This window comes from Mesitornis unicolor, unplaced genomic scaffold, assembly GCF_000695765.1.
Source record: "Mesitornis unicolor isolate BGI_N332 unplaced genomic scaffold, ASM69576v1 scaffold54410, whole genome shotgun sequence".
Classification (NCBI taxonomy): domain Eukaryota; kingdom Metazoa; phylum Chordata; class Aves; order Mesitornithiformes; family Mesitornithidae; genus Mesitornis; species Mesitornis unicolor.
This window is the reverse complement of record NW_010157313.1, coordinates 2,145-22,454: the sequence shown is the minus strand read 5'-3', so window position 1 is coordinate 22,454 and position 20,310 is coordinate 2,145. Positions and strand designations below refer to the sequence as shown.

Genomic DNA, 20,310 nt, shown 5'->3' with positions numbered 1-20,310 from the left:
CTGACCCTTGGGGCACTCCACTAGTTACATTAGTCTCCATTACCTTTCTCTCTCATCCAAAACAGTTGTTTCAAATAATGTCAAAAGAGCGAGACACAGTTGTATATAAAATGCACTACTACAGATCTAGTGTGCAGAAAATGAAGATTTCTATCTTGAAGATCTCTAGTGTGAGAGAAAATGTGTGAAATGAAGATCTCTAGTGTGAGAGAAAATGGAGATTTCTGTACCCCTTTGATATTTTTTGCAGCGCACATTTATTATATGAAAATTAATTCCATATATTTGAAAATCATGTCCAAAGTGTGTGACTTGAGTGACCAAAAACTGTTGATCTGTATTGTGATTTTCGACAATGCACAACCACAAAGTACAGAGATCACAGGGTGAAACAGTTTACTTCCTCTTCTACACTATGGGACTCATAAAGAGAATTTACCCTTCCTATTCATTATCCCTTCCATGGTTACTAGTTAATGCACTCAAAATGTAATTTACTGCTTGCATGGGCCATCAGTAAATTATTTCTCATAACCGATAGGGAAGGAATCTTGGAGGATTAATTGCGTATCTGACTCTTGTTCATGAGACAGCACAGTTATATGCCAAGGACTGTACTATGAGTCAGCCTTTGGAGTTAGAACTTCTGCTATGCTTGAAGGGCATGATTTTGGGCAAAAGCAGAAATACAGTGACATGGATTAGATGGGAAGTATTACTGTACATAATAAAATTTCAGGCTCATTATGTAATCAAGGACTCTGAATCAGACTAGTTTTGAGAACTGTGGGACTTTACCTTGTATAACCAAGTTTATAAAATAACAAAAGAATAATTCCCTTCCTCCAGCACTGTGAACATCCTTACACCAGAAGGATAACTAAAGTCAAGTCAAATGTTGCAGAGAAACTGCAGGAATTTGATGGGAGTAGGTTTCTTATTAGGACATATGCCCTCCTCCAAAGCAGACACAGGGTCCAAGAGAACTGAAATGCTTTAATTAAATAATAATGGCTAAAAAAGTAGGATGTCATTGATTCTGTAAAGATAATTTATGTCCTGATTTGAAAAAAAGCTCTATTTCAGTAACAGAATCCCCATGCAATTGATTGTGCCTTTACTTTTAGAACAAATTTGAAATGAACTTAAAAGCAGAAAATTCACAAATGTTAACAGCTCCACTCCGATTAAGGAATATGTGAATTTCATTCAGTATTGATTTTTCAAGTGTGTCAGATTGTTGAATAGAGTTTGTTTTCAAAAAGTTCTGTTTATTTCATTCTTTAGCCTTCATCTGCATAAACTGTACTGATCTGTTTATTTCTTAAGTTTGGTGTTCAGTTTTAACATTGTTGAATATTAAAGACATGGTGGAACATACAGATCAATCCACTCTGCAGTTTTGTGATAGCTGGATGAGGAAACAGGATTTGAACACAGTACCATTATATACCTGTTGGTTTTATCCTTTCCTCATACAGGAAAATTACTACAATTACCTGCTTTGCATAACAAAATGACCCAATACCGTACTAAGCACATAATAATAATGTTATATTCTTCAGGGACTATGATACAAACAAAATCAATTATATGTATGCTCAGTATGTCAAGAATACGATGGAGCCTCTCAACATCCCAGATGTCTGCAAAGACAGAAGATTTCCCTGGACAGTAAGTAAAATAAGCTTAGATTTGAAATTCAGAAACGGAAGATGTTTTTCTGTTTCCCTTTCAAACCTTTTTTGTTTTCCTCTTATTATTTCTATTGATCTAATGGCCACAGTTAGAATTACACAAACACAGTGGTACATTTGCTTGATAAAATTCATTACCAGTGAAGAAATGGTACAGTACTCATACACAGTGAGCCAGGTGGCCAAGGGAGGAATTTATCCCTACAGCCATTATTTTAAAAGCCTAACATTTATTTGTCAATAAATAGACAGTGTGAGGTGGAGAGCTTGCAGTATGCTCTGTGGGAAACATTTAAGTGAGGAGCCTTTGGAGGTTTTCACAGTAATCTTCTCTAGTTTACTGTGAGTGTTGGGAGGCTCTCAGAAGTTCCTTCCCTTTTATCCTCTCTTTTTCCTTTGTGTTTTGGCAAAGACCAACCTTATAGATGAAAGTTCTTTGCTGTTATGCAAAGAAGGAACAACTTCACTCTTGTTTAGGATCTTCTGCTTCACACTTCATGAAGTATCTGCATGTGGTATGGTACACTACTGCACACACAGATAACGGGAGAGTTAGGAGGGAAGGTCACTTGGCAAGACTCAGAATACAGTCAGGCTGCCTTCAAAGTCATCATCAACAAAAAGCAAATGTGTAGTTCTGTATTTTCCTGTCAATGCAGAAATTAGAAAGATGTCTGCTCTTCCTATTATATTTAACCCTGTCAGCTAGAGAGGCACAGGGAGCGGGTAATAAGGAGGAGAGGAGTTATTATGATCAGCAGATTTAGTTTTTAGCTAACTCTTTCTTCTGAGATGCACAATGTGAAAAGGTCAGAAAATACTGTTCAATGTCATTGTTCCAGTAAGTGGTAAGAAGGTGCAGGCTCATGGTTGCTTCCCTTTTTCTCTGTGCAAGGGTTCATGGATGTTCTGGAGTAGGTTTATATGAAGGATTGAGCAACAAAGGAATTGAATGCTCACCACTTGCAGTATAGGGCCCAGAGCTATCTCAACTGCAGGAGCAGAATACTGTATTACATCAACAAGATGTAATTACAAGATTGTAATACAATACTGTATTACAACATCAAAGAAAGAGATTACTATTTTGAAGATATTTTAAAATAAAAGGAATACTTTGAGAGTCATCCAAATTGTTTGTCTGAAACAGGCCTTGTACTTTGTCACTAAAGAGTTCTTTTGCATTTTTCCCTGGAATCTAGATGACTTATACCTTATGCATGTGAAAGAAACTCATAAAAAGAAAATAAGAGGACTGCTAGAAGGAATTTTGGATAATGTATTTCAATATACAGTTGCTGCATCTCCACCACTGTGTAGGAGCAGACTCTTTGGAAGACTGCAGAATGTTGACCTAGCTGATGGTCATTTTCCTACCTGTCGTTCTTTGGATCATAAATTGGTCTCCACTAAGGCATGTTTCATTGTGTTGGTCGGTTAATCAAGGCACCTCAAATAAAACAAGAGTTTATAAAAATTTTAGTGCCACAAAATACAGTTAGCTAAATACCAGGTAGTTACTCTTGGTTTACGACATCTATTCTTTACATTGCTGTGTTGTAAGTAAGGGGACATGCTGGAAAGGGAAGAGGTCCATTCCTTTTACAGCCCATCACCTGACCATAGTAAAATGTTGTCCTAAAGCCCAGCTGATCTCTTTTCAGCTGCACTGAGTGGAACACTTTGTCTTGGTGCAAAGTGGTACCTTCTAATAAAAGCAGCTACTATAAAATTAGCATTTTTTAGCACAATTACACAAGTCACTGTAAGATGAAGACTAACACATCTTTACCTGTATTATTATTCACCAAAGCTTGTATCAGATACAACGTTTATTATACTGTCCAGGGAAAGATGTGCAAACTCTTTAAAGACATGGTTGCTGTTTGAAGGAGTACGTAAACTAATAGCTGCAGACCCCAGCTCTACAGCATTTTCACTTCAGCCACTTGAACATCAGTCTCTAAAACTGTAACTTTTTTTTGTTTCTTTAACAGAATGACGATGCAGAAAATGTAAGTCAGCACATAAGGAGTTTGCTGTGTACACCAATAAAAAACGGGAAAAAGAATAAGGTGATAGGTAGGTATCTTTACAAAAAGTATTTTTATACATTTCGTAGACATATTTCTGTGCTCCATGGTAAAATCTCAGTATCATGGAATCTCAACCCAGGGGTAAAGATCCTCAATTATCAAGTTTTCAATTAATAAGTCTACTGCAGCCCTGACTCTAAATTGCTTAACTAAGAAGTTACTAAATATCTACAACACCCTTGTAATACTGCACCATTTTTGTAGCTCTGCATTCAAAAATTTTCTGTAAGTAAAATTATTTTCATTGCTTCCTGTTCAGAGGGTCAGTTACCACTCTTGCTTGTGTAGATCTTTTAGAAAGCATTGACAGAAAGATGTAAATCAGTAAATAAGCTCTTCAGGCCTGAGCTGTCTGTAATGCTGGACTTTTATGGCACAGTGGAGGCAGGTGGAAAGCCAAGCTGAACTGCACAGACATTGGCAGTTTCCTCAAATGAGATTCAGCTACAGGAAGATTTGTGCATTAGAAGGCTGACTGCTGTGCAATTTTGATGCTGGAAATTGCCCTTTGAGGGTGCCTGCTTCTATTTGTGGATTACATTGGGAGCCTACAGTACTATTTCCAGACACTAGCTTAAGTGTAAGCTAGCCAGTGTAAACACCTCTGCAGCATCCCCTTTGCTTTTTCTAGAACTACTTCTATTTTAAAGAGTGGCCATAGTACCACTGGTTTCCTGGGGTAACATTTTCAGAAGTAATTTGACATCACTTAGGTCCACATAGGCCTAGATGCTTATGGAAATTTAGAAGCCTAGTTATCTCTACTTCCCCAAAAATATTTATGTGGCCATGGTCTGGCTCCTCAAGGATAAGTATACCTCTACTTAGTTTTGAGGATCTGACCAGGAAATAAGCTTAAAGAGCTTGAAGTCTTTTCGTGAGTTTCAGATTCACCTTAAACAAAGGGATGATGATGCTTTTGGAAATTACCAGGACTTCCCTCTCCCATGAAGAGTAGAATGAGTATCAGCCTGCTTTCCTGGCAGCAGTAAGTACCATAAGCTGAGAGCAGATCTGGCCTCCTGACCTATGGTGGCAAAGTATAAGGCATTCATGTTCTGTTCACACATCCCGTGTAAATCAGGAGTAGCTTTACTGATGCAAGAAAATCTAAAAATTGTTAAGAGTGTTCTGGAAGCATCATGCCAAAGTCACTTATTTAACCAGCCAAAAAGAAGATATTTAATATCTTTTTAATATCTCTTTCTGCTGCAAAACGTTCTTCATAAAACATAAAGTATACAAACTGGTCCACAGTAGCAACTTATAGAAAATTAAGACCTTTTCACTTAATAATTATTTTCAGAATTTTAATTTGCAATGGTTATTTTGACTGGGATAATTATTTGCAGTTTGCCAGGAAAAAGTTAGCTTTTATCCTCAAATCTGTTAGTACTTACACACATGAGACTGAGAAAACATTTGGACTCACTTAAGATGACAATCACTCCCAAACTGTTTTGGCCAAAACAATGTATACTTACAATGCAGCTACTTTAATTAATATTCTGATTTCTTAGCAGAAACTGCTATCCACGAGGCAAAACTAAAGTGAGGTATATATGTGAATTTCCCTCTGCTTAAAATGGTGTTGGGGATTTAAGCTGCAACAAGGTTTGGTAGAAGTTACCAGTCAGACCTTTCAATGGCGTGTGCACAGAAAAGTCCAGAAATTCTTAACAGAAAATTAACAGATGCAACTATCGACAAGTTTGAACCTAACAAGATGAATTCAATGAGATACTTTTCAGTGACTTCAGTAGTCTTTGGAGCAAGCTGCAATTCAATCACATCCTCATAGAATCAGCGAGTAGACTTCAACTTTGTGCCTCAACTTGGGTATTCTCTGTTTAGTTAATTTATTTTAAAAAAATCTCCAGTACTGACTCAAATAAGGAAACGGAAACTCTGTGTATCACTGTTCTGACTTTCATAGATGTTCTTTTGGCATGGTTACAAAAATTTAATTAGCCTCCAAAGGACAAACTGTCTTTAGGGATTAAATCAATCTAAAATACTATTAATAATAAAAGTCAGGATGAAAACTACCCTAGAATTTCATAAGATAATCAAGTCTGTAAAGCCCTACATTTTTGTTTTATAAATCCTAATACATACTTTTGAGTCTATTAAGTAATATATAATGGTTTAATATTTATTCTGTCATACAGTGAAATTACCCAAAAAACTTCAGGGAAAATTCTACAGCACTCCTGTGTATCACTTTTATGTGTACTGGTGGTTTGTACTGTAAGCTAAACTGCCCTAGAGTTAATTTTTCTCTTGATGTTCCATACAATAGGTGATATTTTGGCAGTTCTCTGTATTTCTTCTTTTAATTTCTGTATCCTGGCATAGGGGTTTGCCAACTTGTGAATAAGATGGACGAAAACTCAGGCAAAATAAAGGCTTTCAACAGAAATGATGAACAGTTCCTGGAAGCATTTGTCATCTTCTGTGGCTTGGGGATCCAGAATACACAGATGTATGAAGCTGTAGAAAGAGCCATGGCCAAACAGATGGTGACATTAGAGGTGAGCTCAGAATCTATGTGGTCCTTAATTAGCCCAAAACAGATCCTAATTTTCTTCAAACCCTGTCTGTTCCACACAAGTGCACCTACTCACATGGATATTGAACGGAAATTGTTCTCCCCCGGGAGAGCAGCATTTGGCCTGTTGCATTGCACAGGAATTTTTCTGCTTGTTTCCGTATCTGCCAACAGACTATTTTATTTGGTATTGTGTTTTAACTGTACTCATAAGATTTAGTGGTGACCTGAATGTATCTTTTCCTCTACATGAAGCTACACATTGGCAACACAGCTGGTTTGTTCTGTAGCGTAGGAAGAGGAAATGGTTTGGGGGATTAGGGGCTTCCTTTTCTTGTCTGAGGTTTTCTGTGATGATTTTGGCTCAGTCTGTTAGACAAACCGGTTTGTGGAGTAACAGCAGCATTATTGTAGGTTTTCAGCAATTTCCTCAGACTCCATCAAACCATACCAAGATGAATATCATCTGGTCTCAGCCTTTGAATTGAATACTGTTAAATTGAATAGCTGAAGAGGGCTTTAGTCTGAGAAGGTGAATTACTCAGAGGTGATAACTTGAAGATGAAAGTGAAAAATTTGTAGACTTTGGATCTCTTAATATTTGTTATGTAAACAGAGTGTTTGCAGAGTTTCTAAAATGGGGATTATGTACCCTGTAGTCTCTAAAAGAAATGTTACAACTCTCAAATAAATCTGTATTAAGTCAGCATAACTAAAAAGGTGATAAAATCATTGTCAAAATCATTTCAGTGCTTTAAAAAAAGAACTTTTTGTTTATATGGCAAATCAGCAACTCTCTCTCCTGCTATGACATTCCATAGATAATGTAAGAAGTCCAAGCAGATTATAGGTTAGTATATAAGATGGCTTCTTTACAAAAAAAAGTCAGTCTCTAGTTGCTAAAAAACTCCATAGCTTTTTCATGTCCTGTATTCTCAACAGCTAAAAAATATGGGCTTACTTTAATTTAAAACAAACATACTGTCTTTCAGACTTTTCTGCCAAGTTTCAGTTAGGGCAAAACTAACTTTTATGGCTGAATAGACTCCTGAAAGGATGATTATGGCAACAATGTCAGGCTCATAATTATAGTTGTTACATGTATTGTTTGTCTTTGAAAGTGGGGCATGAAAACTTTCAAAAGAGAAAATGAGAGTTCTTTACTCTTTTATAGAAACTATTTATGTTTTCTTGGCCTAATTATCTCAAGAAGATTCTGTGCTGTGGGAGATTTGTGGAAGCTGCAGATACCTCCTCACATGCTTTCAGAGAGCTCCCTTAAAACCAGTGCAGGCCCTGCGTGGACACTAGATTTCATCAGCAAATACAATGCAAAGCAATGCAGTGCAGCTGCAAGCTGAAAATTCTGCTTTAGGAAATGTATCTTTTTATCACATTGCTCTTTTGTTTGTACTAAGGGCTGCTTTTCTCTTGCTGTAGGTTCTCTCATACCATGCTTCTGCTGCTGAGGAGGAAACGAGGGAGCTGCAGGTAACAGCGGTAATTGAATTTTTTACTATTACGTTAGAAATACTCCATTAATAGAACAACAAAGAGCAGTCCTTTACACAAGATGTGACCCCTAAACATGCAGAAGCACATCTTCCATAAATAAAAATTATAGTGAGGCTTAAACTGATCAGTTCCTGAGTTGATTCAGTACATCACATAAAAGGGAAACATTACAATGCCTACAATGAGAGATACGGGTTGGCCAGAGAGCTGCAACTACAGGAGAACCAAAAGTGTACTGACTGTCATTCGCATGAGTTTAAGTGACAGTGACAGCTGATGCAATGTTGGTTATCAACTCACAATGATTAAGTATTTCAGAAGCAATATGTTGAGAACTCTCCTTTCTGCAGCTGAGTCTGAATGTTGTGTATTTTATATCTTTGGTACATTTCAAGCATCCCAAGTATGGTACAGCCTTATGACCTTACACAGAAATTCTGTATTGTTAATGGAACAATTTTTTTATGGTTACTTTTCTGTGCAATGTCCTGTTCTGCTCATATTTAATACTGTACTTAGAAGCCACTGCCTAAGGAATAACTACAGCTATCATTTCAAGTGTAGTTCAAGGCATGGCCTGTGCTTTGTCTCCAGTTCTCTCTCTTGGAGCAGATGTTCTGGGCAAGTATTGTCCTCCTTGCTGTGCAAAAGAAAATGGGAGGAATGGGGAGGAAGGTAGACATAAGGGACCACAAGCTGTGTAGTATGGGACTGAACTGGACAAGTAAAGTGCCACGGAATAAGGCTCAAGACTAAGGATAATTCTGGAATAGTTAGTGTCACACGGATTTTGAACCTCAGTCCTACCACACTGTTGCTTGTTGATAAAGGGGCACTAACAAGACGAGCATGCTACACATCTCTGATGGTTTCTGTTCAAGGTTTGCGTTGTAATCTCTGTGGTTACATCTTTACTGCTAAATAAACCAGAACCACGATAACCCTAGCACTTAACCAGTGTCCACCTCTACTGATTAGCTGTCCATGTGCTTCCTAGCACAATCCTGGCCTATGTCAACCACCTCTTTATAAGGCTATACCAGAGCACATAGTACCAGCGCACATAGCACAGGCCATCTCCAATTGGCAGTGTGGATGAATGCACTAGATTTGGCTTCTCCTAGCCTACCTCTAGTCTCGCAATGCAATTTGAGCATCAGAGTAATGCAGTTTGAGTAATCAGATTAGTTCGGATCATTTGAGCTGAAGAAAGAAAACAGGCACTAAAAGTAAGGATATCTTGGAACTTCAGGGCACCACATGGAGCCCAAACCAAACCATGAGCAAATCTTGCTCTTTAAATATCTGTTGTCAGCTTGTACCTTTGAGATACAGGATCATTGCTGTCTTTTTTCCTTTGTCTCTACTCATGAAGTAGAACACAACTAAATGTTGCAACTATCAACCTCTGTAATTTATTTTTTCTGAAACTATTTGCTGTTTCTGTGCATTGATAAAGGTAGCAGTACTTGAAAAGAGATAGGGCCAAGTGTGTTTCAAGATCAAGTCATTCATGTTACAGACATCAGTAGTCCTATTCCTAGTCTTAACCTAAGTCTTGGATAAGTAGTGACAAAAGCAGTACCTGCTACCCAAGTGGAGAAAGCTGACTTACTTCCTTAGCTTCTTCTCTTAGTCATGGAACAGAGACAGGTGATTCTAGAAAGCCATTCAGAGCAAGTGATCATTTAAGTACCGATTCAGGGAAATATGGAAGTGTGGCAGTTTCCTTCTTCTGTAAATCCTTCTTTCTTTGCAGTCAAGCTGTCAGCAAGGTGTAGAGAACTTTATTTCATTTTTTAGTTCGTCGACAAAGACTTTCCAAAAACTTCTATGAAGTGCTTGTTCTAGTATTTTCCCCTGATTAAGAGTAACCTCTACCACATTACTGGGATGCCTTTGTGTTGACTATTCCCATCACCAAATCACAGAAAGACCTAAGTTCTGAAATCAGCATGTGGAGCAGCTAATATAACCTCTGTGCCTGAAGTGATACACAGATGTTACTCATAGTTTATTCCAGGATTCAGATTGTAGAACTTAGATTTAATGTGTAGAGATGTGCCTCAGGTGCCTAAATTACAGTGACATAGCAAGTCACTGTCCCTAAACTGGACCCTCCCTGGTGGCTAAAGCTAACACATTGCATATTACAACTTTCGTTCCACTACTGAGGGTTGGCAGATGAATTGCAATTTAGTTGGCTTCAGAAATACATTAGTTTTTATTTTCCATTCATATTTTATCAAGCCAGTCAAAATAGATTAAAACTATTTTTCTGGCTTCACCTTTTTGCAATTTGTTTTATTTTGCTTCTAAATAATCTGATAGTACAGAAAAGAGATGCTTCATCAGGCAGTGATACTAGATGATCCTTGTAGGTCCCTTCCAACTGGAACTAAACCTGTTCTGTTCTGTTCTATTCATTATCAGCCTTGCATAATAAGGCTGGAGCCAAAATTTTTGGTTTCATTATCATTTCCACAAACTACAGAATGTCATATTGCATTAGTCACCTCCTTTGAGCCTGGATATTGTCTGCAACCTGTGTTTTATCATACAACACAAATGAAACAAAACAAAACTGGTTATGGTTGCCGCTCAGTTACCACAGCGGTCCCACATTTTCCTGAGGCTTCTTTTTGCTGCCAGTGTAGTTATAGAAACCATTTTTGTTGGCCTTCCCATCCCACACTAGTTCCAACTCAAGCTGAGTGTTGGTTTTCCCAACTTCATACCTGCACACTTTGGTAATGTCTCTCTATTCTTCCCAGGTAGCCCATCCCCACTTCCTCCTTCTGTGTACTTCATTTTTTCATTTGAGCTCACTTGGGAATCCATGCTGGCCTTTTACCATGCTCACTTGACTTCCTGCATGTCAGAATGGACTATTTTTGTGCCTGAGGCTTTCCTTGAAGGTAGTGCCTTGGCATGTGAAATAACTATAAGCTTTATCTGTAGTTTTTTTCAATCATAATAGAAGACAAATTTTTTTTTTTTTACTTAACCAGGTAATAAAATGGAGTCACTAATTAATTATTCACTGTTAATTACTATTATCACAATGCCAATAGTAAGCAACAGTAATGAAAAAGTAACAGTAAAGAAAAGAGCTGTGCAAAGAGGGGGATGAATTTGCAAGTTTTCTTCATTTCTTGACTATTTCATGCTGTTTATAATATTCCTGAGGTGGGAAAATTGAGCAAGAGATTGTAGTTTGGTCAGTGCTTATAGAAGCTGACCATAGCTCAATAACTCAAAAGTAAAATAGCTTATGAACTTTCATGTGTAAAATGGAGGGCCGATAGCTCTACTGGCTTCAGTAAGTGAAATAGGAAGTATCTAATCCAGTTACAAAACACTTGAATAGCTGTAGAGTGTAGGTTTTTATGTCTCAGCTGAAATGAAACATATTGTTGTGGCTTTCAAAGGCAGGAGATCAAGGAAGGGAAAGATCAACTATGGATGAAGTCAGAACACAGGCATGAGGTGTTCTGTTGGGCTCCTACTCCTTCCAGCCCATTTCCTCATGAACTACCAGACTGCAGTTGGTTTTTCAAAAGTATGTCATTAGAGCTCTTGAATGGTTGCATTATTTTCAACTGAGCATACAGGCCTGGTGGTTCTTTCACATGCTCATAGGTGAAATACCACATGAATCCAAGCTGAAGGACACAAAATTACTGGTACAAGAAATGTGTAAGAATGCTGGATATTTTTTTCCGGTGTAAATACTGTTTTTCATAATCTTTCATGACTTTCCAATTCAGACACACCAGGAAGATAACAGCAAACATATTGAACAGAGATTGGTACATGTAGTTATGGGGAAAGCTGATTTGAATGCTACATGTAATAATACCGCAGATTATGACACAAGCTTCCTTTTGAGTGTCTCAGCCTTCTAGGACATAGTTCCCCATGCTGGAGAAATGTTTTTCCCTAGAATTAGAAAGAGGAAGATAAAACACATAGGTTTCTTTATTTCACCATTTCATTTTTACCTGATTTTCTTTTAAGCCGCACTCATATGGAGGTGAAACAACTGTAAAGAAGTAGCACTGAGAACTCTGCCTTTTATAGTAATGAAAATCTGATACTAATTTTTGTTCTGTAGTTTAAAACTTGCGATTTATGTTTTCAGCAACCTTAACATCTGTGTTTCAAAGGGCAACTAACACCTATACTCTGAATTTTATAACTAGAAAAAGTGGAGTTGTATACATAGGGTTGTAATACATGTAATTCATGAAGATATTACTGATAGTAAAAGTTACAGATTTTAAAAAGCATACAGTTGGCTTTTTTTGTCTACTTTATAATTTCAAATTTCACATTGAAGGTTTATGATTGTACTCAAATTACATAAAAAAACATTGTCCAAAGATTTTAAAGATTACTGATCACAGGTGAACCCTAATTTTTCAGGTTTCTAGTCCTGAGAAAAGCTCTGGTTGTGGACATGTTCTGACCACCACAGCGCTGAATACAGATTTTGTTAGAGATTCTTTGTTTTAACTAGTTTATAGTGACATTTCTTTCCTCATCATTTTACCTCACCATCTGTAACTTCCATAGTTTCAGATTTTGATGTCTGCACGTAAATAAAATCAAGCATGTAACTCCAGTGCTTTATTTGCCCAATGTCTCGATTTTATACATACTCTTAGTTACAATTTGCTTTAGGTGATTCAGGTAACAGACTGTTTGACCAGGTGATCCTTTCCTTATTCTCTTGATCTCTGGAGAACTGTCTGTTACATCAAAACAAACAAGAAAGGCTAAGGAAAGATAAATGAGAAGTAATAATCAGGTTTCAGTATAATGTGAAGGTAAAAATTAGTATCTCACTACTCTGTTGAAAAAGCAGATATTTATGTTATGCTTTCTCTTTCCTAGTGCTAAGTTGTGTTCTCTTATTCATCTCTAGGCTGCTGTAGTACCATCCGCACAGTCTCTCAACCTAACTGACTTCAGCTTCAGTGATTTTGAGCTATCAGATTTTGAAACAACGCTGTGTACAATTCGAATGTTCACAGACCTCAACCTGGTGCAAAATTTCCAAATGAAACATGAGGTATGAATGGTGTCAAATGCTACTCCACATAAAGAGACAACTTGATTGTTAGAAATTGGGAGAATATTGAAACAAGCCTACAATAAATTGAATTGAAAACCTGTATTAGAGCGTAGGTAGTAAACTGGGAAGGTATTTAAAGTGGGCAGTACTGGGGTTTGTCCTTAGTTTGCTTCTACTGAATGATTAATAATTTGGTTAATGGACTGTAAAATGCTTTTAGAAAACTTGGGGAGTGGAAGTAGAGAACTTAGTTAAAATTCAAATGAGTTTGAAAATTTATAGCAATATTTCAAAACCAGCAAGAATAAATATATAAAGACTAACAAAAATAGTCAAATGTATAAATTCAAAATAGTAAACAAAAGAATAACTAGTGGTAACAGAGAAAAACGTTTCACAGCTACTAATACCAGAAACTGCGTAAAAGTCTATAATGTGCCATAGTAGCAAAAAGGGGCAAATTTCATTCCTTACTGACAGAGGAGTGGTATCTAAGGCCCATGGAGTCATTATACTGTAGCTCATATCTGAAGGGACACACAGAGATACAAATTAATTTTAAAAAATAACAATTTAGGAGACTGATAAAAGTTTGAATTAATTAATTTCTCCAGAAAACATAATACTGAGGAAGGAGATGACAGCAACTTTTCAGTAAGTGAAAGACCTATAAAAAGGACAGTGCCCATATAAGGTGGTAGAAGTAATTAGCCTAGTCTTTCACCCCCAGAAGATTAGATTAGGCATTAGGAGGAACTTTATAGTTAATGGAGATTGTAAAGACTGAAACAGGTTACTTATGTGGGCTGTGGAAATTTCCCTGGAGGTTTTTACCATTAGATCTAGTTGTAGCTATGCATCTGTCAGAAGTGATCTAGACAGGCATTCTTCTGCTCCTGGCTCTGGAGGAAGAGTAGAAAATCTCTTGGGCCTCTTCCAGCTAATATACGATTTCTATGTGTAAAAACCCGCAATTTTAAATACTTTAATTTTTGCTTTATGTATTTTTCAACAAAACTAAAGTTCAATATCAAAATGCAAGATTAATACAGAGGACTCCGTAGGCAAAAAAAAAAAATTAGTAAGAGAAAACAGGTATTTATTTTCTAGATAACAGTTTATAGACCATGTTAGATTAGTGGAGTTTAAGGGCAGAAAGGACAGCTGTATTACCTAGTCTGATCTCTTAAATATCCTAGTACTTAGTTTCACCTTTGTAGTAAGGCCAAGAACTTGTACTTCCTTAAGGAATATGTCCCAGTAGGAGAGAGGGTGTTATGTAGCCCAGTAGTGGGTGGACTTCCAGTTCCTAGAGGAGCAATTGTAATAGAATTGCAAAAACAAAATAACATCATGACAATAGACTCATAATTACACATCTCAATAGAAGCAAAAAAACACTGACAGCTTTGAAGCTTCACTTTCATCTTTCCATACTAGAGCTAAAGAAAACTGGCAGTAGCCCAGTACCCCTTTTTAACAGTGGAAAGTCAGAGAATTCTGCTGCCTTTCTCTGTGCAGAAGTGTTTATGTGGATGAACAACACTGGATTTTTGTTTCTGTCAGTTCAACATCTTTCACTATGGACACTAAAAATTATCTTGAACAAATCGAGGCCTAGATCCTCAGTCAGCATTTAACATAAAGCAGCACGCTTTATCCTTTTAAACCAAGGGTTTGGTGTTCTACTACACACCAAATTACTATCTGACCTTCATACCTCTCACTTTCCTAGAAGTAAGGTATAACCCACAAGTTGTAATACTGCAGTATTACATACAACACACTTTCTTCCTGCATAAGAAAATACTACCCAGCAATATAGTAATCACAGTCTTTCTATCATACTTATTTGCTTTCCAAGTCCAATTCCGCTTGTCTTTTGACAAGCTGATATGAAGGAAAAGCCACATGTTCATTATCAAAGCAGCTCTTACGAGAACTCTGTAATTAAAAAATAAATTGTTTCTATGAAATATGTTGTTACAAACAAGGATTTTTTTTCTCTCAGTTAGCTCAATATAACTCAGTTTCTGAACTGCATCTGACATTAACATTTAGTCATTAGTAATAAAAATCCAAACCCACAAGTATTAGATATTCAATGAGTAGCTGAACTAGTGGCTGTAAGCATATTCTTATCTGTGTTCACAGTTAGAAGTATGCCATATTTGAACTCCATTGAGGTAAAAGGAATTTTTTCTGGAAGAGAATTTTCAAGCGGGATAAGAGAAAGATTTGTTTTCACAAAAAAGAATAGATTTCTAATACATTTACAGTTAACTATGTGATGCTGTTTCTTAAAGGTTCTGTGCAGATGGATTTTAAGTGTAAAGAAAAATTATCGGAAAAATGTTGCTTATCACAATTGGAGACATGCCTTTAATACAGCACAGTGCATGTTTGCGGCTTTAAAATCTGGTAAAATTCAGGTATGTTTGCTGTTTCTACATTTAAAATCTTCTGGCTAAGCAAATTCTGTAATGCTGCATAGTTGGTATGTCAGTAACATGTTCATCATTCTGCAATACTGCAAGGAAATCAAAATAATTCTGTTGGAGACTTCTGGCTTTAAGTGCTTGGTGTGTGAAATTGTTGTCATGTTAAGTACCCAGTTTCAGTTAAAACATCTGGAAATGATCAGACAGATGTTCCCAATGGGAATATCTCAAATAAGGCACATACTTATGTTTTTTTCTAAAGTTAATGCTTATGCTACAAGCAAGTCAAAAAGGTGGAGAAGAAAAGAACCCTATTTCAGGATATTTCCTTATAATATTAAACTGAAATGTTTTTAAGTTCAAACAAAGAGCTGAGTACAGCTCTAGACAAACAACAGAACAATAGAAATTTTTTTGAAGTAAAGATTTAAATGCTCATTTCAATGCCTTTGAACAGCGTTTCAACCTTCTGCTTAAAAGACACATAATAATTTCAAAACCAACCTAATAATTCTTTCTACAAATAGTGAAGGGCTAGATGATTCCCAAAATAAGAAAAATACTAATTCAAGATTTTTCCAGAATATGTTTTTACGTTTTGTTTTTAATTCTTGAAGAAGAAAAAATCTTTCTATTCATTCTGAATTAGTGTTTCTTCAGTTTGATTACAGACAGCTGTTATTAGTGGGTTTATACTCTTTTACAGTAAGCACTTTTGAGAGAATAAATACTATTTGTAGACCAAAACCCAATACCAATAAAGAAGAGGCATTCCCTTCCTCTACAAAACAAAAAAAAAAGATACAAAAGGGGCTGGAAGAGACAAAATCTTCACCTATTCCTTCTATACTGAAATGGACTGAATGGAAATAGTTTTTGTGTGCAGTCTAGCAATCTCTGATGATCCTGGTAGCTTGCTTGCTAGTTTTGGAATCCTGTCAGTCTCCACTGCAATTTCCGTAAGTTGTTTTATTCCTAACTGCACTGGATTCACTCCACGCTGATTTTTCATGTCCTAGATTCTGGAGTCAGAAACAGCATTGAACATAAGTCAATTTTCTCTAGTTTGAGGGGAAAAGCAGGCACTGGGGGCACATCTTCCTAGGAGAAACATAAAATCTGTCATTTCCAAACTGATTTGCCTTTTGACTAGACTACATACAGGTTTCATTATCTAGAAAGCAGATGCAAATCCGTAGAAGTAGTAACTGCTTAAAGAAAATGTGGATTTGATTGTATGCAGGGTACAGCCCCCTGTGCTGTGCTGTCACAAGCTGTTCTCGAAGTTCCTCTTTTGGCTGTTATGCTGCTGTTCTTGTTTCATTACAAAATGCTGCATGCATTGTGTAGCTTTGCCCAGCTTCTCTTTCTCACTGGACAGATTTAAATAAATTTTCTATAAAATTCTATTGAATATTAAAGATACTAAATAGTCACAGAAGATAAACTGTAACCTCTCCGCTAATCCTTCTTGGAGCGCCAGAGTAAACTCTTTAATAATGAGTGAGAGATTTAATTTTGTTTTCCATGGGTTTTAAACTTCTGTTAATTTATTTGCTCAGTGATCAATGAAAAGTGTGACATTTTTCCCTTCTGCTTATTCCAAGTACATATCTGTAATGAATTTTTATACCTATTTAGGGAATGTAGCCTAATTCCCTTGAGGTAATAGAGGCGCTGAGCTAAAAGTCATGGGGCCAGAGTGAAAAAAAAAGAAAATCCTGATGCTGTCTCCTTGCTGCCAGGTGGCATTATGCAAGTCATTTCTTCTGTATCAGTTTCCTCATCAGCGTATATAGGGCTAGAGGATGTTCCCTGTGAAAAGTGCATTGAGGCCTGTGGAGCAACTTCAGAGATAACTCCTCATTCTCAGCATATCATTTTATGTCCTTGTCCTCTTTGGAACACAACTGTATCTGCTATGTGGATAAAGACAAGATAGCAGATATAAAACACAGTGTTCAGAATAAATTCCTATCACAAAGCTAACTCACTTCTTGTATTACTCTTTTATGTATAGAGCAAACTGACTGACTTAGAAACACTGGCTTTGCTGATAGCAACTCTAAGCCATGATTTGGATCACAGGGGAGTGAACAACTCTTACATACAAAGGTAAGTAAGTCTGAGAGAAGTTAAATAGAAACAAATTAATACCAAAATCACAGAGCTAAATTAAGTACAGCCTAATTGATGTGAAGCTGTGCAAAGCAGTGGGTTTGTACAAAGCAGTAAGTGCAAGAACGGCCAGAAACATTCAAGGAGTCCAAGGCAAAGACACACAACCTGTTCCTGACTAACTGCGATGGCAGATGAAGTGAACTCTTTGTAGACTGTGCAGGGGCAGCATCTTCCTGCTCCTGTTCCACATGTCCCATCCCCCATTTCCCATACAGTGACAGCAAAAGGTCCCTGCTTCTAAAGGATGGCAGCTTTCCAGACTGCTCACTGCACAACCAGCTGTTTCCCCATCTACTCTGGGCCAGCACAGAGCTGAGACCAGCAGCCATCTGATACAAAGATGTCTTCATACCAGTTTGAACTCTGATTGGTCTACGCATGATTTAGCCATTTTTTTCCAGAGTTCTAAGTTGATTTGGGTAAGATACATATTTCAAATCACATCAGAAATGTATGACTATTTTGCATTTATTTTGAAAAAAATAAAAAATTAACTTTGATCAATTTTGGAATTACAGAAAAGCTTTTACAAAGCAAAAAGTCAAACTATGTTTTAAAACCTCAAAACAAAATATTTTTACTGAACAAAATATTTTGCTTTGAAGTTATCAAAAAGCATCTGAACTCTTCTGAAATTTTCTCCATATTTTAATTTTTAACTAAAAATATTTTGTTAGAATTTATTAATAGTTTAAGATCTGCCCAAAACATGCTTTTCAGTGGATCTAGTATTCACTTCAAATAACAGTATATGATTCTTCAATTAAATAAATAGCTTGACTTATGGTATATAATATGATTACTGTGATATGGCAATGTGTCCTGATCTGACCAGAGATGAGGAAAAGACACCCAGAAACATATACTTGTATCTTTTTCTGGCAGAGCTGGAGAGTGGTTTTGCAGCTACCTTTGGAAGAAGTGGTCTGCTGTTCTTGCTGTGTGTAAAGTAAGATATTAGAGGAGGAAAACTTTGTTTGAGGCAGAGAATACTGAAAGGCAGAAAATAAGTAAGCTGAAGCAGAATTCCTGCCTTTCAGATATATGTTCAGAATAACTCTAAGACTAATGTGTAAAGCAAAAAGACCCCAACCCCAAAACCCCACAAAATTGAAAGAGTAACCTTTTTCTAGTCCCCTAATAGGGGATTCCAGCAGTAACTGTAGCCTTGCAGTGATTGGAACCCGTTTAGCTATTTTTTGCTTTATTTATTTAAAAATAAATTTCCTGGAAGACATCTGGAGATGCGTCATCTCCTCTCAAAAATGTCCTGGGAAAGTGTCATAGACAGCAAAATCTAGCATTCACGTATGCTCTAAAGCTGAGAGGATTACAGCTTAATGATACTTTTTCAGTAAAAAAGTTCCACAAATCTTGTTTTTAAATTCCTCATTTAAATCTAAATGAAAAGTGGTTTTTTTTCCAGGAATGGATGCCTTTTGTTTCTTCCCTGGAAGCAGGGAAAATGGATACTTAGCATATGATTCTTTTCTTAAGCAACAGGGTTTCAAACATCCTGATAGTAGAAATTAGAGGAAGTGAACTGTTCAAAGGTCTTTTGGTAGATATGCAGCGGTTTTGTTTTCTTTTTCTTCCAAACCCACACATAAAGTAGGCAAGCACAGAGTATGAAAACTGCATAACCAAACCACTGTGTCCAGCAAGCAGTGATGTCCTTTGGCCTGGCATGGTGGTTTAACAGAAATTCTATGCACTACAGAAGTAGGATCTGAGTTTATTTTCAGCACTTGTGTCTTCCCAGACAGTCAGGGTCTGTAAGTACTGAGCAAGCTCTAGTTTGGTGCAGTACTTGGGAATATAACCCAAGATATTTCTCACGTATTTCTGTCTTCAGTCAGGATGAACTTCAGGGGACACAGTATGCATCCCATTTAACTCAATGGGAATTTCACCCAGCATGTGTTGGCACCATCCTACAAATTGTTTCCTTACAGAAACACGCAAGCATATTTACTCTATGCTCCCTTTGCAGCGGTCTCAGAGGAGGTGCTGGGCAGCAAGCCCATAATTCTCAGGAGATTGCATCCTTTAATCTCCCTTTCTGTGTTTTTGTTTGTCTTTCCATCTTTCTCTCCACATTTCTGTGCTTCTTAAATCCCCGAAGTCTCCTCTTACGATTCTCATTTCAGTCTCCATGTGCACTCACTTACAGAGGGACCCCTAATGCAACCACTAATTCCTCTGGACAATCCTTAACCAGACAAAAAGTCTCATGGAACTGTATGCTAAAAAAGAACTTCTTACATGATTAAACCTTTGCAGGTCAGATTATAATTAAAGTAATATATTCAGGATCAGCAACAAAACAGACTTGCAAGAGAATCCCAATTTAGTTAAAGAGGCGAGATAAGCAACGTGAGACCAGAGCCTAAAAATGAAGATACAATCTAAGAACCGTATTATGCAATGAGGAACAGGGTGAAATTAGAAATCCTCAGAGAGGAGGAGTTTCTGTATTTTGTCTAAAGCTACTTAAACTGTAAATTCTATTTTCTAGACTAAGATAACTTTAAATTCTGCATCCGCACAGTTGGTTTCATGGTGTTTTTCATTGCCTGTAGTACAACCAACATCTTGTTTCCCTTTTGGATTTTGCCCTGGGCAAAGGAAAGGTAACGATATTGCAGTAGTTTGGTCAGGAGGAGAGTGGTGATGCATGAAGTACCAATACGGTTCCTAACAGTGGGAAATTACTTGATCAACGTTTTGGGCCCTGCCCCAGAGTCCA

General features: G+C 37.0%; 1 protein-coding gene across 1 annotated transcript in view; it reads left to right on the top strand.

Moving 5' to 3' along the window:
• Window positions 1-1,537: 1,537 nt before the first annotated feature.
• The window catches only part of LOC104536707 (cGMP-specific 3',5'-cyclic phosphodiesterase-like), a gene marked incomplete at its 5' end in the record, with an annotated part of 20,762 nt that continues 1,989 nt past the window's right edge, over window positions 1,538-20,310 (top strand). The window contains 7 exons of the mRNA XM_010179413.1: window positions 1,538-1,674; window positions 3,695-3,779; window positions 6,152-6,327; window positions 7,785-7,844; window positions 12,790-12,936; window positions 15,246-15,371; window positions 17,401-17,495. Of these exons, the coding sequence (XP_010177715.1) occupies window positions 1,538-1,674; window positions 3,695-3,779; window positions 6,152-6,327; window positions 7,785-7,844; window positions 12,790-12,936; window positions 15,246-15,371; window positions 17,401-17,495 (826 nt within the window). The remainder of the gene's footprint in view (window positions 1,675-3,694; window positions 3,780-6,151; window positions 6,328-7,784; window positions 7,845-12,789; window positions 12,937-15,245; window positions 15,372-17,400; window positions 17,496-20,310) is intronic.